The sequence below is a fragment of the Grus americana genome, chromosome 29 (assembly GCF_028858705.1).
Source record: "Grus americana isolate bGruAme1 chromosome 29, bGruAme1.mat, whole genome shotgun sequence".
In the NCBI taxonomy this organism is placed as follows: domain Eukaryota; kingdom Metazoa; phylum Chordata; class Aves; order Gruiformes; family Gruidae; genus Grus; species Grus americana.
The window spans coordinates 3,252,962-3,275,506 of NC_072880.1; the positions used below are offsets into that span (position 1 = coordinate 3,252,962).

The following is a 22,545-nucleotide window of genomic DNA, read 5'->3' on the forward strand; positions in this document are numbered from 1 at the left end:
CACCCCCCCTCCCCCCCCCCGGGGAAATCCCTGTGCAGGATCCCCCCGCTCGGATCCCCTCCTCGTGCGAGCCCCGTCCCCGTGCAAGCTCCCGAGGGAGATCCCCCTCCCTACCATGTTCGACACCCCCCCCCCGTGTGAAATCCCCGGGGGGGACTTTCCCTGGGGCTTCCTGGGGGGGGGGCGGGAGCGGTACAGTGACACCCACGGGGGACTTGGCCACTCGTGGGTGTCCCCCGAAGTGGCTCTTTCCTGCAGTGGCAGCCGGGGGTCCCTGGTGGGGGGGGGAGTACGGGACCCCAAAGGGATGGGGGGGGGGCCCCACACACCATGCAACGAGCGCGTGGGTGCCCCCACGGGTGATCGCGCCAAGCCCTCACCCACCCACGATCCCTATAGGGCGGGGCTATTCCCCCTTCCTCCCACCGCCCCGCCCCTTTAAGCCCCGCCCACACGGCCCCGCCCCACCAAGCCCCGCCCATTCCATCCCCCCCCCCCCCCCCGCCGCTGCTCAGAGCGGCAGCACCGAGACACCGAGCGGCCGCACCGGCACCGCCACCGCCACCGGCACCGCCCCAGCCGGCCGGTAAGTGCGGGGCTACGAGGGGAACGGAGGCTCCGACCGAACACCGGGACCGGGATCGGGACCGGGACCGGATGGAGGCGGCGGCCGCCGCCTCCATCCGGTCCCGGTCCCGATCCCGGTCCCGATCCCGGTCGCCTCAGTCGAGCATGGGGCCGCGATAGTTGACCCCCCCACACCCCGATACTAGACACCCCCCCTCCGGTAGTATCCCCCCCCCCCCGGTAATGCCCCCCCCCTCCGGTAAAGGGCAGCGCCCCCACCCGTGATGCCCCGCCCCGGCCAGGAAGGGGTTAACGACCCCGGTGTTAACGGGGGTGCCAGGACACCCCCCCCCCCGCCCCCGCCCCCCCCCCCGTCGGTTCCCCCCCCCCACCCCGGGTCCCGCTCGCCCCTTCCACTTCCCCTTTCGCTCTTGGGGGGGGCGAACTCGTGACCCGAGGAGGGAGGAGGGGGGGGGGGCTGCTGGTCCACGCAGTGCCACCCGGTCTCGGACCCCGTCCGGTCCACGCGGGACACGAGGTCGCCCATCCCCACCCGGTCCCGGTGGCCATCCCCACCCGGTCCCCCTCGGTGCCACCGGGTCCCCCATTCCCACCCGACACGCGGCGTGTCCCCCATCCCCCGTAGATGCTACCCGGTCTCTGTGGGGTAAAGGGTCTCCCCCACCCGTGTCCCGCTCCCACGGTGCCTCCCAGTGCCGCCCAGTGCCAGCGGAGTACCGGGATGCCACCCATTCCCCCAGGCACGGTGTCCCCGCGCGGATGGGTGCCGGGGTGTGTGTGTGTGGGGGGGACACGTGTGCGTGGCCGGATTCCTGGGGAACACGAGTGGAAAAGGGCGCGTGAGGAGGTCACGCGCTGCTGCTGCTGGGCCGGGCTGGGCCCAACTGGACCAAACTGGGGCCAAACTGGGCCGTGACGGCGATGGAGCCGCCTCTTCCGCCCCGCGGCCCCGGGACAGGGGGGTTGGGGGGGCCACGACTCATCCCCCCACCCGCCCCCGCAGTGCTCCGGCCCACGGAGGTTCCGCATGGCCATGCGTGGGGAAACTGAGGCACGGGGCGGGGCGAGGGCCCATCCAGATGTGCCCCAGATGTGCAGCCCCGGGGATGCTGCTCCGGCCATGGGCAGGGCGGGACCTCCGGGACACGGGTGGGACCCCCCCCGGGACAGGATGGTGCCGCTGCCCACGCAGCAGGACGATGCCCGTGGCTCAGGGCGGTGCCCGCGGGGCAGCACGTTGCCCGTGGGGCACGGTGGTGCCCACGCAGCGGTAGGATGCCCACAGGGCGGTGTCCGTGGGGCCGGGCCGTGTCCGTGGGGCCTGGGCCGTGACTCGGTTTCCCGGGGGGGGGGTCCGGGGGAGGGAAGGGGGCGGCCCCGGCCGGCGCTGCGCTGCTCCCCGCGGCACAAAGGCCCCTTGTCCCCCGGGCTGCGGGGGGGGGGCGGGGGGGGGGGTCCCTCCTCCCCGTCCCGCTATCGCCACCCACCCCAAAATCACGGGGGGGGGACACAGCGATTGGAGCAGCCCCGCCCCCCCCCTGCACCTGGCCGGCGCGGGGGAGACAAAGGCGGGAAGGAACCGTCCCACCCGTGTCCTGCCCCCCCCTCCGTGTCCCGGCCCCCCTCCCCCCGCGGCGGGATTAAGTACCCCCCCCCCCGCCGCCCCCCGCCCGCCCTTGTGAATGGGACCCGTGGGGCCACGCCCCTCGTGCATATTCATGAGGCGCTTTGCACGGGAAGGGTGCATGGGGGGGGTCCCGCGGGGGGGGGGTGTCTGGGCATCCCCCTCCTCCCCCGGGGCCACGGCGGGGGGGGGGCGCGGGGGGGGATCCTGGCGTCCGGGCCGGACCCGCCGGGCCTGGGAACGGGCAGGCGGCCACGGCGGGGGGCGGCGGGGGGGGGGTCCCCGCCTCCAGCGGCCCCCCCCCGCCCGGAAGGACCCGGGCGTCCGGGCCAAGGTCTGAGTCATCGGCTGCCTTAAAGGGGCCGGACACGGCTGGGACACGCGTGTACGCGTCGGGGGGCACCACTCGGGAGCGTGTGTGCGTGTGACTGTGTGAGTGTGGGAGCACGCGTGTGTGCACGTGTGCGTGCGGGTGTGGGGTGTGGGTGGGTGTCTGTGCGTGCAGGTGTCGGCGTGGGGGGGGGATGTTTACGGGTGTAGGCACGAGTGTGCGTGTGCGGAGGGGAGGTGCGGGGGGGGGGGCGCGCATGCGTGCACGTGCCGGGGGTGAGCAGCGCGGTGGGTAGCAGCGTGTTTGTGTCTGTGTGTGTCCCCCTTCCCCCCATGTGTCTGTGCCGCCCCCCCCCACCGTGTCTGTGTGGCCCGCGTGGGGTGCCTGGGTCCCGTGTCCCGTGTGTACCCCCCAGCACCCATGGGTGCCACTACCAGGGAGGGACACAGGAGAAACCCCAAAGGGCAGCCGGATGCTGTGATCACCATGGCAACCGCATCCCTGGGGTGGGTGGCCGCGGTCGCCATGGTGACCGAGGCGCAACAGGAGATGGGGGACAGGGTGTGAGCCCCCCCGCCCCCAGGCCTGGCACTGGGACTGAATGTGTCCCTGGTGCCCCCCCCCCCCCCCCCCCCGGCATCCCCCACCCTAGGGTGCCCAAAGCCTCTGCATGGGGGCGGGTGGGGGGTGGGGAGGAATGTGGTGAGTGTGCAAGGGGGCCCCGTGCTGGGGGGCCGTGCTGTGCCGGGGGGGGGGGGCCCTGTGCTGGGGGGACAGACCATGCAATGGGGGGGGTGCAAGCGTGCAAGCAGCACCGTGCAATTGGGGGGGGGGGGCGCTGTGCAAGGCCAGGGCGCGTGTGCAAGGCTCCCCCGCACCGGGGGGGCACACGCAGCAGAGCAGCCGCCGCCAGCGCCCGGCGGGTCCCGCCGTCCCCCGTCCCTGTCACATCCCGTGAGCATCACATGAGTCACGGGCCAGCGGAGCCCGGCTGGCGCCGTGGTGCTGGGGGGGGGGATCGGGGGTGTGGGGGGGTGCGCAGTGGCTGAGGCCGGGCAGCTCGTGACGCGGGTGGCACCAGCCATGGCCGAGTACCGCAGCTTGCTGGAGGAGCTGGCCCAGAACATTACGGCCGAGGACCTGGAGCAGCTGAAGTCGGCCTGCAAGGAGGACATCCCCAGCGAGGAGAGCGAGGCCATCGCCACCAGCCACCACTGGTTCTCCTTCCTGGAGAAGCACAGCAAGCTGGACAGAGGTGAGACCCCCCCCCCGGGGTGGCCCCAGCCCCCCGTCCCCATCCCTCCCCTGGTCCCCAGCCCTGGCTGCTGCCCTGACCCCCGGCTGTTCCCTGGTCTGGTCCCCATCCTGGTCCCCTCCTTTCCTGGTCCCTGATCCTGGTCCCATCCCTGACCCCTGTCCCCTCTCCTGCTCCCCACCCCAGTCCCTTGTACCGGTCCCTGTCCTTGTCCCCTGCCCTGTCCCTGCTCCTCATCCCCGTCACCTGCTGCTGGCCCTGCTCCTGGTCCCTGTCCCCACCCCGGTCCCCGTCCCAGCCCTTGTTCCTGTCCTTTGTCCCCTCTTCCCGTCCCCATGCTGGTCCCTGTGCCCCGGGATTGTCGTCCCCTGTCCCCTGCCCGCTGTCCCCGGGCACCCTTGGCGATGCGGCGCGGGCGGCCCAACACGCGTCCCCGCGTCCCCGCAGACAACCTGTCGTACATCGAGCACATCTTCGAGATCTCGCGCCGCCCCGACCTGCTGACCATGGTGGTGCAGTACCGCACCCAGGTCCTCAAGATCTCCGAGGAGGACGAGGTGGACACCAAGCTCACCCGCATCCCCAGCGCCAAGAAGTACAAGGGTGAGCCCCCCCCCCCCCCCCGTGCCAGGACAGGGACCCCCAGGGCAGGGACAGGGTCCCTCTGGGTGGGGGGAGACAGGGAGAGGCCCCCACTGACCCCGCCATGTCTCGGCAGACATCATCCGGCAGCCCTCGGAAGAGGAGATCATCAAACTGGCCCCCCCGCCCAAGAAAGCCTGAGGGGGGGCGAGGAGGAGGAGGAGGAGGAGGAAGGCTGTGGGCCCCCCCCCCCATGTCCCCCTGCCACCTCTCCGGCCCTGGGGCGTGGACAGGCGGGGGGGGGGCCGGCACGGTCACTAACAAAGTCTTAACGCCCCCCCCTCGAGTCGGGGCTGGGGGCTGGGCGGCTCTGCGTGTGCGTGGGTGTGCACGTGTGGGTGTGCGTGTGTTTGGGGGGGGGGGTGCGCGCGCTTCGCTATTCCCAGGGGACCCCCAAGCCCTCACTGGGAGGGGGGACAACAGGAACAGGGATCCCCCCCCCTGCCCAGTCCATAGTTGTGGCTGGGGGGGGTACCAGGCACCGGGACCACCCCCCCACCCCAGTGTTGGGGGGGGGACAGGGCTGGGGACAGGGACCCAAGTGAGTGTCGTGGGGGGGACGAAGGACAGGGCACGTCAGGAGGGAGGTGAGCAGCAGGACTGGGGGGGGGGAGGCTTTGCTGACCCCCCCAGGCAGGATGGAGGATGGTGTGAGTTTGTCAGGCCTCAGCCCCACAGGGAGGGTGGGGGCACGTCTTCAGTGTGTGTGTCCCCCCCCCAGGGGCTGCAGTGGGTGGGGGGATGAGGAGGTGATGGCGGGGGGAGGCAGTGGGAGCCCCTGTGCAGGGTGGTGCTGTTCAAGGCGGGGGGGGGCAGACTCCCCCCGAGCATTGGGGAAATCATTGTTGGAAGGACACACACACACCCCCCCCCCCCAACCCCACTTTGGTTGAGGGGGCAGAACTGGCATCGCCCCCGAAACCAGCCAGATTTGGGGGGGTGGGGGGGTGTCCTTCCAGCCTCCCCCAGTGCCACACTGGGAGGGAGGGGGCACCGGACTGGGAAAACAGGCACAGCCCCCATTAGTGTGTGCGTGGGGGGGGGGGTGGGGGGCCTTTGGGGTTCAGCTGTAGCTACTAACCTGGGGGGGGCTAGTGAGGGGGGGCACTGGAGAGAGTATATGTTAATATATTTTATTTAATAAAAGCTAAAACCCGCAGAGCGCCTGTGTGCGGCCACCGGCTCTTGTGTCCCCCCCCCAACCCCCCCCCGTGTCCTCCCCCCACTATTTATTGTCTCCAAGACAGGGACCACGTTCATTTTTCCCCCAAAAAACTGTGTCTTTTGTTGCAAAATGACTGTTCGGGACCCCCCCCACCCCCCCACCCCGGTGAGATCCTGGGCGGGGGGGAAGGGGGATGGGTGACACACTGATGTCCCCCACCCTGGGGGGGGGCCCTCCTGCTCCCTCACCCCCCCCCCCCCCGACCGTGCTGACTGTGTACAGATCTCTCATAAATAGATGGAGATGAAAGCTGCTCTGGAGGGTCGCGTGGCTCTGTGAGGGGGGCATTTGGGTGAAAACACAGCAAAAAGGGGCAAAATATACACCTTCGAAGGGGGGGGGCCACATGGGGACAGGCCTGGGGACACAGGGGGCCCTGGGAAGGGGAGGGGGGGGGAAGAGGACACGCAGCCCTCCGCCTCTCTACGTTGGTTTTTATTGCATTTATATATAATATATATTCAAACTTTTACAATAATTTTAACTTGATAACATCCAAGTTTGATTTGGTTTTAATACATATAAAATTAGGCCTCTAACAGTGAAGGGGAGCCCTCACTGCCGCTCCCCCCCCCCCAAAGAGATTTCCTTAAAGGTAACACAAAATTAAAGGACCTTCCCAGCTCCTGGGGGCTCCGGCCGCTGCCCGGGGGGGGGGGGCCGGGGGGGCGGAGAAGGGCCAAACTAAGTGCAAATCACTGATATGTACAAACTAGACAAGCATCTCTCTGCAAACACCCCCGAGGGGGGGGGGGACAGGGAGGGAGGAGGGGACGCAGCCCCCCCAGGGGGGAACGCAGCCCCTGGGGAAGAAGGAGGGAGCCCTGAAGAGTGTGAGGGCTGGTGCCAGGGAGGGGGCCAGGGGCTGCATCCCCCCCCCCCAGGAAGAGCGGGAGAGGGGATCAGGGGGCCACATTAGTACAAAAATCCCCCGGCCCCCCCCCCAATCTCTGTGTGGGTCCTGGGGAGGGAAGGGACCCCCGGGCTGATGCTGTGCCCACCTCTGGTGGTTGGGGGGGGGGGGGCACGCTGTGAGGATGAGGAGGGAGGGGAGGGGGAGTGGGGGGGTCCTTAACAAGTCAATACAAAGCTCAAAGTGTTAGTAGGGATGATGTGTGCCTGGAGCCCCCCACCCCGGCTTGGCGGTGGGGGGGGGCTCACGATGGCATGCACTGCACCCGGTCCGGCCCCTCTTCCTCGTCGTCTGAGGTGTCAGAGGAGCTGGGAGACTCATCCGAGTCGCCGTCCGGCGCTCCTGGCTCTCTTCGGCGCTGCCGTTTTGTGTGGGAAGAGGGTGGGGGGCAAGAAAAATGGGAGTGAAGGGGCTGGGGGAGCAGCGGGTAAGAGTAAGGGGGGGACACACACTCAGAGCGAGGAGACCCCGGCACCTACCCGGTGATGGCGTCTCTGTCGCAGGTGGTGCATGAGGAACCAGAGCATGTGGCTGTCGAACATGTCGGTGTGGTGGAGGCTGTCCTCGTCCCGCTCCAGCTTGTTCTTCTTGATCACCTGGGGTCAAACGAGGTGGGGGGGGTCAGGGGGCTGCGGGGCTGGGGGTTTCCCCCGGCCCCGCAGCCCCCTGATCCCCCCCCACCTCGTTCTCTGGGTCTCACCTCCTTAAGACCGGCCAATTCGGTGGGATTCTCCGCCGTGGGCGCCCAAATCTTGACGTCGTGGTCGAGGCCGCTGGTGGCCAGGACAGGGAGGTGGGGATGGGGCTCCAGGCAGTTCACCTGGGGACAAAAGAAGGGCACAGGGACAAACCCCCAGCCCCCACAAGCTCTCTGGTGGCCCTCCAGCCCATCACCGTGGCCTCAGGTTGGAGTCTCACACCGCGAGGGGAAGATGGGGGGGTCCCACAGGACCCCCCAAGAGGGAGAGGGGTTCTCCCCTCCAATGTCCCCATGCTCTGGCTCCCCTCCCCCCCCCGTGAGCAAACCCCAAAATTCAGGGTGCCCCTCGAGTAATTCACAGGGCACCGAGCCGATAGGTGCAACGAAAGCGGGGAACCCAGCGGGAAAGGGGCCGCATCCATTCCAGGGCGCTGAAGTTTCGGCCGTCAGGGAGGTCCTCAGGCCGGATTCGGCCCCGCACCGGCTCTGCCGGCTGGGGGTGGCGGTGCCAGCAGCTGCCAGGAGCTGGCACGGTGCCGCGGCCACCCAGACAAAAGGTGACTGTGGGGCTGGCGGAGGAGCGGCAACAACGGGGAGCGGCTCGGCCGGGAGCGGCAGGGAGCAGCGGGGAGGGCTCTGCCGCCCATCCCCACGCCAGCGAGGCACCTGCCCCCCCCACGCACCACGTCCCATCTGTGGGAGATGGGCACCCACTGCCGAGGCGGCACCCCACAGACCCCACACGTCCCCGGCAGCGGCTCCGACGTCCCCACCGCTCCTTTGGTGACAAGCACCCCGTGGGCGTCCGGGTGAAATCCCCGTGGCATTGCATATGCCAGAAGACCTTCGAGGGGCCGTGGCACCCCGTGCGTGGGGACCCCACAGGGACCCCTGCTTGGGTTACGGTAAAAACGCAGAAAAAAGTGGCAGGTTTGTGCGGGGACGTGGAATCCGCTTGAGCTGGCAGGGCTGAGCAGCGGGGACTCACCACTCCTCCCTTGTCGCCCTCCATGAACTGTACGATCTGGCAGGACGATTTCTCCCACAGGAAGATGTGGCCGCAATCGCTGCCGCTCACCACAAACTCGCTTTTCGGGCCATAAAAATTGACGCCTTTCACTGAAAGGAGAGAAACAAGCAGCCCGAGGCCATCAGGAGCCGGGCAGCGCTCCCTGCCATGAATTCGCTTCCTGCCTGGCAGCCAGCGAGTTTCCAGGGTTACCAGCGTGGATCTCTTCCGTCCCTACACATAATAGCTCATTCTTTGCAAGCCCAAGAGTTTGTGTTAAGGGTCTTTGAGAGGAAGATGAAACACAGGGAGCTGCAAAAATAAGCTAAAAGCAGGCAATTATTCTTCCGGGTTGCTCTGGGGACAGCCCCCCACCTCCAAACTGCCCCTGAGCCTGGTTGTGAGCTTGAGGAGGGGGAAACCGGAGCGAGCTTGGAGCCGCTGGCTGCCGGGGAACAGGACGCGGTGGTGGCGGGAGCTGGACGGTGACCTGGGGAGAGCCTGCAAGCCAGCTGCGGCGGGGGACGCAGCCTGCCCCGACACCGTCCCGCCCGGTCCTTACCGGTGGCATTATTGCGATGTCCCTTGTATCTCTTGATGTACTCTGCTCCGTCACTGTGAGAGGAGTTGAAGAGATAAATGTCCTCATCGTTGTAGCTGGCCAACAGCTCTGGCATCGGACGGAAGAAACGGGCGTTAGCAGGGAGCGCGCGGAGGTGGTCACGGTGCCACCAGCCGGGGTGCCCAGCCCGCCAGCAGCACCCTCTGCACCCTCCCGTCCCCGGTGCCTCCCCAGCCCAGGGCGGCTCTGTGCCGCAGCCCGGGCGACCCGTCCATCAGCCCCGAGCAGCGGGATCGCCTCTGCGGGTTTCCGGCTGGCGCAGGACGCCGCAGCGCCCGTACGGCCCCCAGCCCCCGGGATGGTCGCTCACCCGAGCCGTCGTGGCTGTAGACGAGGCAGGTGATGTTGGCTTTGGACTCGCTGTTCACCTAGGGAAAGCACAGACAGCTCTGCTCCCACCTCCTCCTCCCGCGGCGTGCCAGCACACCTACGCCAGCCGTGTGCCCGCTTAGAGAGCTCGGCTCTGCAGGGGCTTTAGAGTCAGAGCACAAAAACGCTGCCGCTTCCTACACCAAGACGGGACTTTATGGACAGCGGAAGATTTGGGTCAAGGAAAAATAAATAATAATAAATAATAAAAAACCCCAACAAAAAACAAAGCCCAGGCAGTTTGTTCGGCCTCTCGAGCTGTTTTCCAGGCAGGAAGCCTGCGAGAGACTTGGCCAGCGAGCGCTTCTCGGCCGCTCCCACACGAGGCTCCCAGGGGAGCGCTCTGCAGATCCGGGCGGCGAGGTCTGCCCAGGCCCCAGCTCCACCGGCACGCCGTGACATCCAGCTGCTTACCAAATGGTGAGGGCAAAACTTCTTTAGCACACCGTTGTTCTCATTCTCGTCTATCTTCCGCTGGTCGTAAATCCTGGGGGGAGGATGGCAGGCGTTTGGCACTCACCCGAGACGCGGGGGACGCCAAGCCGACGGGCACGGAGGGCTGGCGCTGCCCACCTCCGTGGGCCGGGGCAGGAGGAGAGTGGCAGAGCAGCAGTTCTCCCCGACCACGCAGATGCCATATCTGAGCCAGCTCTGAAACCACGACCTGCTCCGATGCCGGCCGGAGGCTCCAGCTCTCGCCAAGGGATCTGCGGAGCTGCGAGCAGCCTGGACTAGCAGAAGCCTCGGCCAAAGCAGCTTAACGTCACCTCTCATCACGTCGGAGGCATTGCTCGGTGGCGCGTGACAACGTCAAAGCCTGTGTGCACACAGGCCACGATGCCTGGAGGCTGTTCTGCAAGGGGGACGTGACCACCTCCGTGCCTGTCCCTTGGCCAGCTTGGGCTCCTCGGGGTCCCCAACCTCCCTGATGCCGGAACCCACCCGGAGCTGCCCGGTGCCAGGGAAGCCAGGGGGAGAGGAGGCACTTGGATCTGGGTGTGGGCAGACAGAGCAGCAGAGCACACACAGGAGGGGAGGCTGCGCTTAGGGCAATGATCCTGGGCTCTTCCGAAAGCTACCGAGGCACCGGCGCTGCCGTTTGAGCAGTCTGCGAGCCCATGTGTTAAGTGTTTCCGTGCCCGGCGCCCCAGGAGCTGCTGCCTGCGCGCCAGACAGCCGCATGGCTGGCGCTCTGGGGAGCCGACGCCATGCGAGCGATCCCAGCGCCAGGGCTGCGGCGTCCCCCGCCGCTCCCCGGGGAACGGCCCCTACGCGTCCTCGGGGAGCCAAGAGACGCCGCAGCTCTGCTGGCTCTCGGGAAGCCGGGAAACAGGCGGGCTCGGTGCACGTACCACGTGCTTCTGCCCAAAACAGGCACCACACGAGTCACACCTTAAAACACACCGGCCGCTCTGCACCGAGCTCAGTCTGCTTAAACAGAGACCATCCCCGAGCCTTAATCTCATCTCCAATGCCCACGCGAGGTGGGGGACCCAGAGGAGGTGGATCGGAAGCTCATTAAGAGCGCTGCTAGTTCCTGAGGGAAGGATCTCCTGGCTTCAGGGCGGGCTGGACAGTGGATCCCAGGGCTAAACATCACAGGATCTAAATCCTCCCCTATTAATCCCCCCTCGTGTTCCTGCTGCTTATGGGAGAACAGGCTGCGGAGGCATTAACGACTGAATCCACAAACGTTTCTGTGGGAGACATCGGACATTTCAGGGCTCGTGGGGGTACCAACTGAGCGCCCGCGGGGATGTTCAAGTCCGCTTTGGGGGCTCAGCCTGTGCTCCCCAGCACAGACTCACCTGACAAACTGATCTCTGCCTCCCACAGCAAACTGGTAGGTGTTGGCTGGGTTCACATAGATGGTGTACAGACCCACTTTCTTCTCCTTTTCCTTTGTCACAACCAGTTTCCTTTAAGAGACGAGGAAAAATAATAACAACAAAAAAAAAAAATCCACCTCCAGTTCAAAACAGGGTCCAGATGGGAAAAGCAGGAGCTCCGCGAGTCTCTTACTCACTCCCAGAAAAAAAAAAAACCCAACACACTAACAACAAAAAACCCCACCACCCAACCATTTCAGCCTCCCAGCTGAAGCGAGCACATCCTCTGTCTGCGACTCAAACGGCGCAGGGTGAAATCATTCCCTGGCGTTTTCATCCAAAACGTTTCAGGGCCCGAACTTGAGCCGACGGAGCCGGACAGGCAGCGCCGAGGGCAGAATCGGATTAACTCCAGAGCAGAAATGCTCTGCTGTTATATTTTCCCCACCCGTCTCGCTGTAATAAGGCCCAGATTTAACGAAATCCGACACACGCGCCACCCCCACCCCCCCCCCCAGGAGCTCGATAGTTCGGCTTTGCAGACACGAATACAAACTGAGGCAGCATCCTCAAGAAGGAACAGCCAGCTCAAAAGCTTGTCTTTCTTCTAATTATACCGTTCGCTTAATGAAAGATGGGAGCTGCCTACAGTCTGCCTGTGAGCCCTGCCTCCAGTGCGGTTTCACACTCACAGGGCGACAATTCCCTGCGAGCATCGAACCCAAACAGCAGCGTGGATCCCCGCGAAGAAAGAGGAGGGACGGACCCACGCCAGCCTAATGACCGACAGGCTCGTCTCCAAACGGACCCAGCAAATGGGGAGGGGGGGAAAAAGCGAGGATGAGGATTAAATGCGGCTGTTTTGAAACGCTCCGGCAGTTTTTGTCCTGGTTATGAAACAGATGGGTTTAAGGCTGTAGACAAAAGCATTCGCACATACAAATAAAAACCAAACCACCGGGAGACGAGCGCCAAAAGCCCTCGGTTTTAAGCAGGATCATCTTCAAAATAATATGCTGCTATATTGGAAAAGTACCGTGATACCAAAACCAGGCGTCTGTTTGAACACCCGCCGCGGATTTATTTTGGAAGCTTGTCAGAAACGACAGATCTCTCGACGATACGGGTTAAGATCCAGCACGCACCACCCGGCTGCTTGCTAATTATTGTTTTTCAATTAACTGCAATAGCGCTCATGTGACGAGCGAGTCAGGCGAATTGTGAGCTCCGAGCTGCTGCCAGCGTGGAGAGATTTCAGTGCCGCGATTAATCAGGCACTTCACTGCGCAGAAGGGACGCAGGACCCTCAGCGCTGTCCCCGGGGTGGGGAAACGGGTGCTGGACGGGCAGATTTCGGCAGCTGCCACAGCGGGCGCTTGCTGCACCGGTATTATTTCAGTTTCCTGCCTGAACAGGGCCCCATCCCAGGGAGACAAGGCTTCAAAACGCACCCGTCTAGTTAGCGAGGTTCATACCCGTATCCTCGCGTGAGACGGCCAGCTCTGAACCAGCCACCGAAAAGCTCTCTGGTCTGACCAAGGACGACACAGCTTGAAAGCCAAAAAATATTCATTTTCCCACTTTACGCCCGTTGAACGGGCACGTGTTGCCGTGCAAACCCCATGGCACAAGCGGGACCCTCCGAGCGCCCCCTGAGACCCCGGATCTCCATCCGGAGCTTCCCCGGTCCCCGGTGGGTAGAGAAATACTCACGAGGCGGGTCGGTCTTGTCTCAGATCAATGGTGAAGACTACAGCATCTTCACCTGCTGATAGGAAAGTGCATGGAGAATCCGGTTCTAGGGCCAGCTGGAAGATAAATACTTGGGCATTGGTTCCCTTTTCACCCAACAAAGTGGCAAGATCCCTTTCTCCCAGCAGAGCATTGGCCATTAACAGGAGCCGGTGCAGCGCCAAGCCCCCTATACCCCGCAGCCAAGTGCTCGCGTCGCTGCTTTGCAGGGCACCCAGACCCTCCTCGTCACCCTCAGAGGTGACAGTGATTATAAAGAAGCATTTAAAAACCTGTCCCTTCACAGCAGCGGCTCTGCCTTCACTATTTCTGGCAGCCGGTGGGCCAGGATGGCCCCCTGGGTGTTTCGGGGGTCCCCAGCTGCCGCTCGCCCCCTCCGTAGGCTGGTCTGGGCTCACCTTGTGCGAAGCTCCTTTGTGCTGGGCCACGCGCTTAGTGTTTTTGCAGCACTGGGTGGCAGAGAGCTCGGCCACCCGGACCTGGCCGTCCCGAGCACACATAGCCAGAGTGGAGTCGCCGCTGTTGGGGAGGAACTTGGCCTGGAAGAGAGCAAGGGGAGGGGCGGCTTTCAGCGCCGGGGCAGGGGCTTGCATATGTGTGGAAGGAAATGGGGTGAAACAGTGAAAAAAAATGAAATAAAATCCAGGGCAGCATCCCTGCCAGACCCCAACGAGCCCCAGATGCTCAGATCCGCAGGCAGCAACTGCAAAGCCTCGGCTCAACGGGCAGAGCTCTCCGAGCAATCGTCCCGGTCCTTTCTGGTGAGCACGGAGAGCCGGGACCTGGCGGAGATGCTGGTGGTGCCAGCGTCCCCCCAAGCGCCAGTTGCGTCATGGTGATGACACAGCCCGTCCCTCCCGGGCATCTCACCCCACTGTCCCCAGCCAGGGCTCCGTGAGACAGTGGATTTTAGGGCACACCAGTGGGTTTTGACAATTTGTTACCACTGCAGAGTGGCTGGACTCATCCTGCAGCCCTTAGCTCTAACGACACGTTTCTCCTGCCCCGCACAGCATCGTCCCACTGAAGCGACATGCTTCCAGAGCAGGCACCTGCCCGCCACGGGGGATCTTTTATCGCCCCCAACCCAGAAAAATCAGAGCACGACACGGGTCGCCTGCCACAACCCTCCCCACACCCTCCTCACCTGGAAGACGTTGCTTTTGTGGCCGCTCTCGAACTCCAGCACCGGCTGCCTCCTGACCCAGTCCCACACCACCACTTTGAGGTCATCGCTGCCGCTGGCCAGCCACGTGCCGCGCTGGTTAAAGTGCAGGGTGTTGACGCAGCCCGTGTGGCCCTCCAGGCCGTGCTGGAGGAGGAAGCGTTGCACGAAGACCCTGGCCCCACAGGCCTCGTAGACGAAGCGGGCGCTGGAGCCCAGCTCCCGTTCCCGGAGGGCATGGACCGCCTGCCAGCGGGGCTGGGGCAGCGCCGTGGTCTCCGAGGACACCCAGTCCTCCAGGGCCTGCTCATCGTCAGAGGAGTCTTGGTCGTGGTTGGCACGCTTGCGCTGCGCGCGGCGGTGGGATCGCTGCTCCTCCTCTTCGTCCTCCTCCTCTTCCTCCTCCGAGTGCGACCGGTCGAGGGTACGGTTCTCCTCGTTGATGGAATAGTGGCCCGTGTCGTCCATGCTGTCAGAGTCCTTCTCCTCCCCTGAGCTCTCCGTGTCCGTGTCCCGGCTCTCCGTGCTGGTGCGGTTGGGCCCCACGTCGTCTCCCGTGAGGCTCAGGCTGAGGTCGGAGGCCTCCACCTCGATGCCGGAGGAGGTTTCTCGTCCCTCCTCGGCGGACATCTCCTCCGGGCTGCTAGACAAGCTGCCTGCATGGTGCAGACAATGCCGTGAGCCTCCCCAGCAGGAGACCCCAGGCACAGGGAGACCAGTTCCCGCCGGCACCCTTACCGTTCACTATGTCCGTCTTCCCCTCCATGCTGCTCCCTTTATCCGACATCGTGTTTTCTGGAGTGCTCGCCCTGCGTGCAAGAGAGGGAGAGAGCAGAAGCTGGAGCATCCCTGCCACGACCTGGCTGCCGAGACGGTGACGCGCCAGCCCATCCCTGTGTCGGTGGAGCCAGACGCGCACCCACGGCATCGCGTTCTGGTCTGGAGTGCACCGCTTCCTAAGGGAAAACACAATCAGTGGAGGAAGTGGCATGCACGTGGTTACAGACTCGGTGACCACACTTGACGCGCGTGAGCGTGCAAGGCAACAAGAGCTCAGTGGCCATTGCCAAGGGCAGAGCGAACGGTAACGTCCCTTGGCCTCCACGCTGCCTCTCCTCCTGCCTGCAGGACGGCTCCTGGCTCCCGCTGCCTGTGCCCAGAACCCCCTTCACCTCTCGCAATAAGACAGGCGCTTCCCGACTGGTGACCCCAGCCATGCTTGGGAAAGGAGGAGGTGTTGGCTCCAGCTTGGCAGCAATTGCTACAGCAAGGCAGCTGCACAGCAGACGTCCCGGCTCGGGGCAGGCAGAGAGGCAGGAGCGGGGCTCAGATCACAGGCAGGTGGGGCAAGGCGGCTGGGAAGGCAGCGAGCCACCGTACTGAGAAACTTCTTGGCACCTGCAGACCACAGGCAGCCAGTTAAAACGGATCAGAAAGTCCATCAGCAGGTCGACTTTGACTCTGCCGGTTATCTTGCCTTCGGCAGCATTATTAATCCAAGGGGCTGCAAGAATCTTTACACATAAAAAGAACCGGGTTTGGGCTTTGCTCCTCCTGCCAAATTACCTATTCAGATCCATCACTAATGCCATTTCACGGCAGCCTTTTCACAAAGGTGAGGAACCAGAAACACGCTTTCAGAGGAGAGGAATCCATTACCAACCAACCAGCCTGACTTCACATCTCATCCGCCCACACCGGAGGACCACAAACTCGCTAGGAAATTGAGCAAATTGAGAAAAGAAGGAAAAGAAGCCCTCAGCTGCCTTGGCGGAGCAGGGACAGCCATGGCCTCTGCCAGCGCCAGGGACATCATGGGGGACACCGGGCTCCCCAGCCATCTTCTACACCCAGGAGCACAACGCCAGCCCGCGCCAGCTGCCCGGTACCGATGGATAGCCGGGCTGGGTGCTCAGCTCCGACAGCTCTGCCATCAGGCTCCCCAGCCACCCACCAGCTCCACTTGCCAGCACTGAAGCCATCTACGTGGCAGGGAGATTAAAGGGTGCGTTGACCGGCACCCCCGCGGCACGGCACAGCGTGCCGTCGGCACTCAAGGGCTCAGGCAAGGACAAACTGGCAGCAGGCGGTCACGGGGGAACCCCGCACGTGAGTTACCAGCAGCTGGAAACACAGACGGTGCGGAAGGTACTGCTTCCGGCTCCCCAAACCGGGGAGCAATGAGACATTGCTCGGTGCGGACCAGAGGGTGCTGGGACACGGTCCCAGAGAGCCCCAAGCCCTTGCTGAGAGATTTGAGCCCATCACCGAGGTGCCAGCACCAGGCTGGGTCTCCCTGCCAAGGCAGCAATGCCTCGGGGGGCGCAGCCGGAGCCAGTGAACCCAGCCCGGTTCCAGGGCACCACGCAGAGCGACCCCGGGAGCCGACACATGGGTTTTGCAGTTCTCTGGAGTCAGCATCTGGACAGGATCAGCGCTCCCAGCTTCACATGCTCGAAGTCTGACTCTCCGGCACCCTTGCGAGGGCCCTAAAAATATCCCTCTGCATGCCACAGCCTCCCGGCTGCCTCCGCGTCTGCCGGGATTGAGCTGCGGGTGCTGCTGCTGCCCTCGCGGGTATTCCAAGGGCGGCGTGGTGCTCTGGGGCTTCACCCTGTTCCAGTGCAGTCTGGATCGGTCCACGGCAAATGGTGGGGCTGTGTTTCCACCCCTGGGGCAGTCGATTCCGGGTGTACTGGACACCCCTCCAAGTGAAGGCAAACTGTGGCCTGCACTCTGCTGCCAAAGGGATCGAGAAAAATGCGTTAGCTACATCAATTGTGGCATAGCACTTGGGTGCCTTTGACTCCAGCTCATATTGAGGTTCCAGCATGTCTGGCACAGCAGCACTCATCGCCGGTGTGACCTCATTCAGGCCACGATAGTCTACCATCAGCCTCCACTCTCCGTTGGACTTCCACACTGGCCATATGGGGCTGTTAAAGGGTGAGCGGGTTCTGCTGATCACTCCCTGACCCTCCACTTGACGAATTAGCTCATGGATGGGAACCAGGGAGTCTCTGTTGGTGCGGTATTGCCGCCGGTGCACAGTTGTGGTAGCGATCGGCACCTGTTGCTCTTCAACCCTCAGCAACCCTACAACAGAAGGGTCCTCCGAGAGACCGGGCAGACTAGACAACGGTTCAATTTCCTCCGCTTCCAAAGCAGCTATTCCAAAAGCCCACCGGTAGCATGTTGGGTCTTTGAAATACCCTTTCCGGAGGTAATCTATGCCCAGGATGCACGGAGCCTCTGGCCCAGTCACAATGGGGTGCTTTTGCCACTCATTCCCAGTTAGACTTACTTCAGCTTCCAACAGAGTCAACTGTTGGGATCCCCCCGTCACACCAGAAATAGATATCGGTTCCACCCCTTCATAGCTCGATGGCATTAGGGTGCACTGTGCACCGGTGTCCACTAGGGCCTTGTACTCCTGTGGGTCCGATGTGCCAGGCCATCGGATCCACACAGTCCAATAAACCCGATTGTCCCTTTCCTCCACCTGGCTGGAGGCAGGGCCCCTCTAATCCTGCTCATCATATTCACTACTCATCTCTTGCAGAAAGGACTTAGGAGTCCCTTCAAGAGGATCATAAGTGCAATCAGGCCTTCCACTTGATCTGGGGGGCTGCCCGGTGGAAACTGGAGCAGCATTCTTTCTGGAAGAGTCCCTTTTTACAGCTGTCTTGCCTTGTAAGTCATGTACTTGTGCCCGCAGGGTTGAGGTAGGCTTCCCATCCCATTTCCTCATGTCTTCTCCGTGGTCACGCAGATAAAACCACAGGATACCTCGTGGTGTTTATGCTCTGTATCCCCTCTCCAGAGCAGAGAAACGCTTACTCCTAACAGCTGAAATACGGGTCTGTGCAGGTGGGGAGTACAATATATCCTCTTTGAGTTGTCGGATGTCCTGGGACAGTTTCTCCACAGCCGAGATGAGGGAGGAAGAAAAGCTCTCTTCATATTGCCAGAGTCGGCCAGCCACTTCGTCCACTGTGGGTGCCTCTTCACTTTTCCAGTCGATGACTGCCAGTGAGTTGGCGTACGATGATGGTGCACTCCGTACAATTTTTCACCACATGGGTCAGGTACATTGGACTTCATCGGGGTCTGTGGGCAACTGTGCATTGTCCGGATCATAATAAACCATGTCCCGCACAGCTAATTCCCTCAGATATTGGATACCTCTCTCCATGGTGGTCCACTTGCCTGGCCGACATACGACATCTTCGCTGAAAGGATACCTTTCCCTCACACTTGACAGGAGTCGTCTCCAGAGGCTGAGGGCCTGTGCCTTCTTCCCAATCACCTTGTCAATGCCCCCTTCCCTAGACCAGGATCCCAGCTGCTTGGCCTCCCTGCCCTCCAGTTCCAGGCTACTGGCCCCGTTATCCCAGCAGCGGAGCAGCCAGGTGATAATGTGCTCCCCTGGAAGGCGGCTGAAGTCTTTCCGCATATCTCGCAGCTCACTCAGGGACAGGGATCGGGTGATCACTTCTGGTTCTGGCTCTTCTTCCTGCTCTCGTGATGGTCCCGATTCATCATCATCTCTCACTAAGTGAGCCGATTTCCTTGTGCATTTCTTTTTGTGTATAGGGGCGACTGATACTGGTATGGGTTGATCTTTTGGCTCAGCTGCGGGGCCTGTTGCGGGGGCTTGGGCAGCTGCAGGGCCTGTGGGTCCGCTCTCTCCCTCTGGATGGTGCTGTCTACTCTCAAGCAGTGTTTGATAGGTTGTGGCCAGGGCCCAGCACAGTGCAGTAAGTTGTGTCTCCTCAGAATCCCCACAGCATTTTCCTTTCAAATATTCTACCACTTTATCAGAGTCTTGCAGCTGTTCGGGAGTGAAGCACCAAACCATTGGGGGTGAGAAGGTCTCTAGATACCCGCCCATACTCTCCCACATGCCATGCCAGCCCTGACCATTCAGCCTCGGGGAAGATCCCTGGGTGGTATTCTTGAAACAATTTTTGCTAACCCTGAACAGGACTTGGAAAACACTCAGGAGACCTAGCAATAGGAATATACTGGCCTGAACATTCCAAGGGTATTCAACATTCTCAAAAATTGTTTAACCAACCAAAAGGGAAAAGGGGAGGTGAAAGAGTGGGAGAAGGTATCCCCCCCGTCTTCCCCATAGATTGGGTGCAATTATTAATCAATTCTGAAAGATATTGACCAAGGTACGGGCCTGACAGAAATGCTACGTACGAGTACCAGCTCAGACTCATGACTGTCGATGATATCTTATCATAAGTCATTATCACACAATACAACAACACGAGAACAGGAACCCCTCTCCCAGAGGTGATAAACAGCGCCGCAGGGATTACATAGAGTAAACACGGGTTTACAAACCAGAGCCATATGGCCAAACAGAACATCGTTATGACCAGCGACTGTTTCAATAACATTATAAATGCTTATAACAACTTTGCTTTAACACACTTGGGTCAGACTTGTCGTTATCACAACCCCTCGAGCCCCACGTTGGGCACCAAAAAGGACTGACGTGGTTCAGCCCCAGCCGGCAGCGGAGCACCACGCAGCCGCCCGCTCACCCCTCCCCTGGTGGGATGGGGAGGAGAACAGAAAAACAACGGCAAAGCCTCATGGGTTGGGGTAAGGACAGTTTACTGGGATGGCGAGGCAGAGGAAAGTAACAGCAACAGTACTGGTAACAGAGAGTCACAACGGGCGATAACAGAGAGCAATTTACCGATCCGACGACCGACCGGACTCTCAGCCCGTCCTGGAGCCACGCCGAACCCGCCCCCCCCTCCCCGACCAGCCCCCTTTTATGGTGAGCATGAGGTCAGATGGTATGGAATAGCCCCTGGCCAGCTTGGCTCACCTGTCCTGGCTCCTGGGGAAAATTAACTCTGTCCTGGCCAGAACCAGGACATCCCCTCACGGCAGGAACGGCCTCGACATGCCGAGTGAGAGCCTGGGGCTCAGCATCTCGCCAGCACGCCGTGCTGGGGCTCACGCCACCATGCCATCCCGCTGCCTGCCAGGCTCCAAGCCCCCAAACCGGCACAATACTGGTCAGCAACTCAAACGGTCGTGTCCAGGAGATGGATCCTTTCTGTCCTGAGCTGCTACCCCAACCTGTAACGCCACGAGCCGGTGGGACGCGGGCCAGGCCACGCTCCGGCCCTTCGCTGCCACCCGAGATCCACCATCCATCCGCGCCGGCACTCGGTGCCCCTCCGCAGCACACAGCCACGCACCATGGCATCACCACCCCAGCCACTTTATGGCTGGAAACCCAGCGCTTGCAGCCGCTCCCGTCCTTGAACGATCTGTCATTAAAATATTTACATAGCTATTATAAACAGCCGAATAGCCAAGCTCTGTGGGCGCTCAGCACCCAGGCCGCGTGCGGGCTACAAAAAGCAGAGGAGCAACAGGGTCAGAAACGAGCACAGGGTGTTTTTGACCCACCGAGAGCCCCACACTTCAGTTTCCAATGCTCTGGCATGCCGACACGGCCGCAGAATACCGCGGCACAGCCTTGTGCCTGTGTTTATGCCGGGTCCCTCCCGCACACATGTGCTGGGCTCAGCTGAAACTGCTATTTAAGGAAAGTTTTCTCATCAAACCTGGACAGAGGCAACCTTGTTTGTACACTGTGGAGGAGCCTTTCTTCCCCCCAAGGTGGTGCTGGGGGGTTTAAACCCCCAATTAAGCCTCCCATGATGAGAAGGTTTCCACCCAAAACGCCCCTTGCCGGGGAGAGGCCAGCCAGGCACCTCCAGTTTGCTGAGACGTGGGCAGAAACCCACCAGCGGGCCGCATTCCAGGGAGCCTTGGTTAATTACAAACCTACCTGGGAGCCCGGCAGGTCCTAGTGATAATGCTAACTAATCAGCTTCCTGTTTGCAATTACATGGAGGTCCAGAATCCCCGCCTTGGGAGCATCCCGGGTGCAGAGGTGTCTCTTTGGGGGATGTAGCACCCACTTCCCCACTGCTTCTCCCAGCCATCTGACGGCACAGCCCCAGCTCCCCCAACACCTTGCCGGACAGCACGAGCCTGCTCGCAGTGCAGGCAGGGCCTAATTAACTGCAGCTAACGAGTACTGGCTGCCTCAGGACGGAGGCTCCTGGCTCCCCAGGGGGAAGCAGTGGTCCCGAGGCCGAGGAAAGCCTGGCCGGCAGAAGAAACCCCACAGGAGCAGCCCAAGACTACACCATCGACACAAATAATTCGGCATCGTGAAGGAGACAGAGGCAGATGCAGCCCTGCCCCCCACGTCTGCAGCACGTGGGACAGATGGACATAAAGCAAGCGCTGCCGGACCCGGCGTGTCCCACTCACCTGTGCGGCAGCAGCGGTGCCGCAGGCAGCGAGCACTGAGGCTGGGGCTGGAGGTTCGCTGGCAGCTGATGGAAATGACAGGTCAAAGCCCAGCAGCGCAGGGTCCGACCGCACCTGCCCCAGGGACCCCCCGCTCCCTGGGGATCCCCCCAGGGACCCCCCCACTCCCTGGGGATCCCCCCAGGGACAAGGAGGATTGTCCTGGAAGCAGGGGGGACAGTGAAGAAGACTCAAGGACAACAAGGTTTGGACCTGAGGTGGCAGAAGGGACCCTCAGCTGAACTCCCCTCCGTGACCAAGGCGGTGGGACCAGCTCTAGTGCTGGAAGAGACCCCCAGTGCCCCCCCAAGAGGTCGTGACACCAGGGAGGCACCAGGGAAGGAGCACTCAGCACCTCCCCGAGGCAGGGCAACACACCGGGGGGGCGGCAGGGCTCCACTCAAAGAGACAGTGACACCACAGAGAGGACAGGGACCAGCCCCAGGGGCAGAAGGGACCCCCAGAACTCCCTGAAATGGACAGTGACACCTCGGGAGCAACAGGCACCGGCCTAGGGGCAAGAGAGACACTCCCCAAAGCACAACGTCCCCAGGGGGGCCACAGAGACCCCCCCCAAAGGCACAACAACCCCCTGGGGGCAGCAGGTATCCCCTCTGAAAGGCACAACGACCCCCCTAGGGGCAGCAGGGACACCCCCCCCAGCACCCCCCAAAGGCGCAGGGAACCCCTGGGGCAGCAGGGACCCCCCAGTACCCGATGACCCCACGGGGGTATCAAGCCCCCCCCCCAGCCGCCCCCAAAGGCCTGGGACACCGCGGAGACGGCAGGACCCCCCGGACTGGTCTTCCCCCGGAGGACTCCTCCCGGCCCGGCCCGGCCCCGAACGGCCTCGGCCCCGGCGCCCGGCGGGTGGGTGAGGGGAAGGCCGCCGGGGCTAGAACTGCCGGTCGGGGAGGGGAGGGGGAGAGAGGGGAGGCCCGACCCCGCCCCGCCCCTCCCCTCCCCGCCCCGCACCGACCCGACTCCCCGCAGCTCCCGGCCGTCCCTCAGGCGCGGGCCCCGTGGCCGCCGGCTGCTCCTCCGCCACCGGCTCCAGGCCGAGCCGCCGCCGCCATCTTAGAGCACCGCCTCCGCGGGACGCTTTACGGTGCCGCGGCGCCGTTTTACCGCAATGGCCGTTGCGCTCTACCGCACGACA

General features: G+C 62.9%; 2 protein-coding genes across 3 annotated transcripts; one reads left to right on the forward strand and one right to left on the reverse strand.

Moving 5' to 3' along the window:
• Positions 1 to 479: 479 nt before the first annotated feature.
• On the forward strand, positions 480 to 5,480 carry PEA15 (proliferation and apoptosis adaptor protein 15). The gene is made up of 4 exons (XM_054806133.1): positions 480 to 586; positions 3,625 to 3,798; positions 4,246 to 4,401; positions 4,517 to 5,480. Exons 2-4 carry the CDS (start codon positions 3,627 to 3,629, stop codon positions 4,579 to 4,581), a joined length of 393 nt encoding a protein of 130 aa, XP_054662108.1. The 5' UTR covers positions 480 to 586; positions 3,625 to 3,626; the 3' UTR covers positions 4,582 to 5,480.
• A 604-nt stretch (positions 5,481 to 6,084) lies between these two features.
• On the reverse strand, positions 6,085 to 22,499 carry DCAF8 (DDB1 and CUL4 associated factor 8). 2 transcript variants are annotated; one of them, XM_054806107.1, is made up of 14 exons: positions 22,366 to 22,499; positions 21,348 to 21,412; positions 14,763 to 14,833; positions 14,007 to 14,680; positions 13,258 to 13,398; positions 12,821 to 12,915; positions 11,087 to 11,197; positions 9,693 to 9,765; positions 9,220 to 9,277; positions 8,850 to 8,957; positions 8,267 to 8,397; positions 7,279 to 7,398; positions 7,058 to 7,174; positions 6,085 to 6,936 (listed from the first exon to the last, which is right to left on the reverse strand). In XM_054806107.1, exons 3-14 carry the CDS (start codon positions 14,809 to 14,811, stop codon positions 6,823 to 6,825), a joined length of 1,791 nt encoding a protein of 596 aa, XP_054662082.1. In that variant the 5' UTR covers positions 14,812 to 14,833; positions 21,348 to 21,412; positions 22,366 to 22,499; the 3' UTR covers positions 6,085 to 6,822. The 2 variants fall into 2 exon arrangements, with proteins under 2 accessions (XP_054662082.1, XP_054662083.1); XM_054806108.1 differs by lacking the exon at positions 21,348 to 21,412 and having other exon boundaries at positions 22,366 to 22,495.
• Between the last annotated feature and the right edge of the window lie 46 nt (positions 22,500 to 22,545).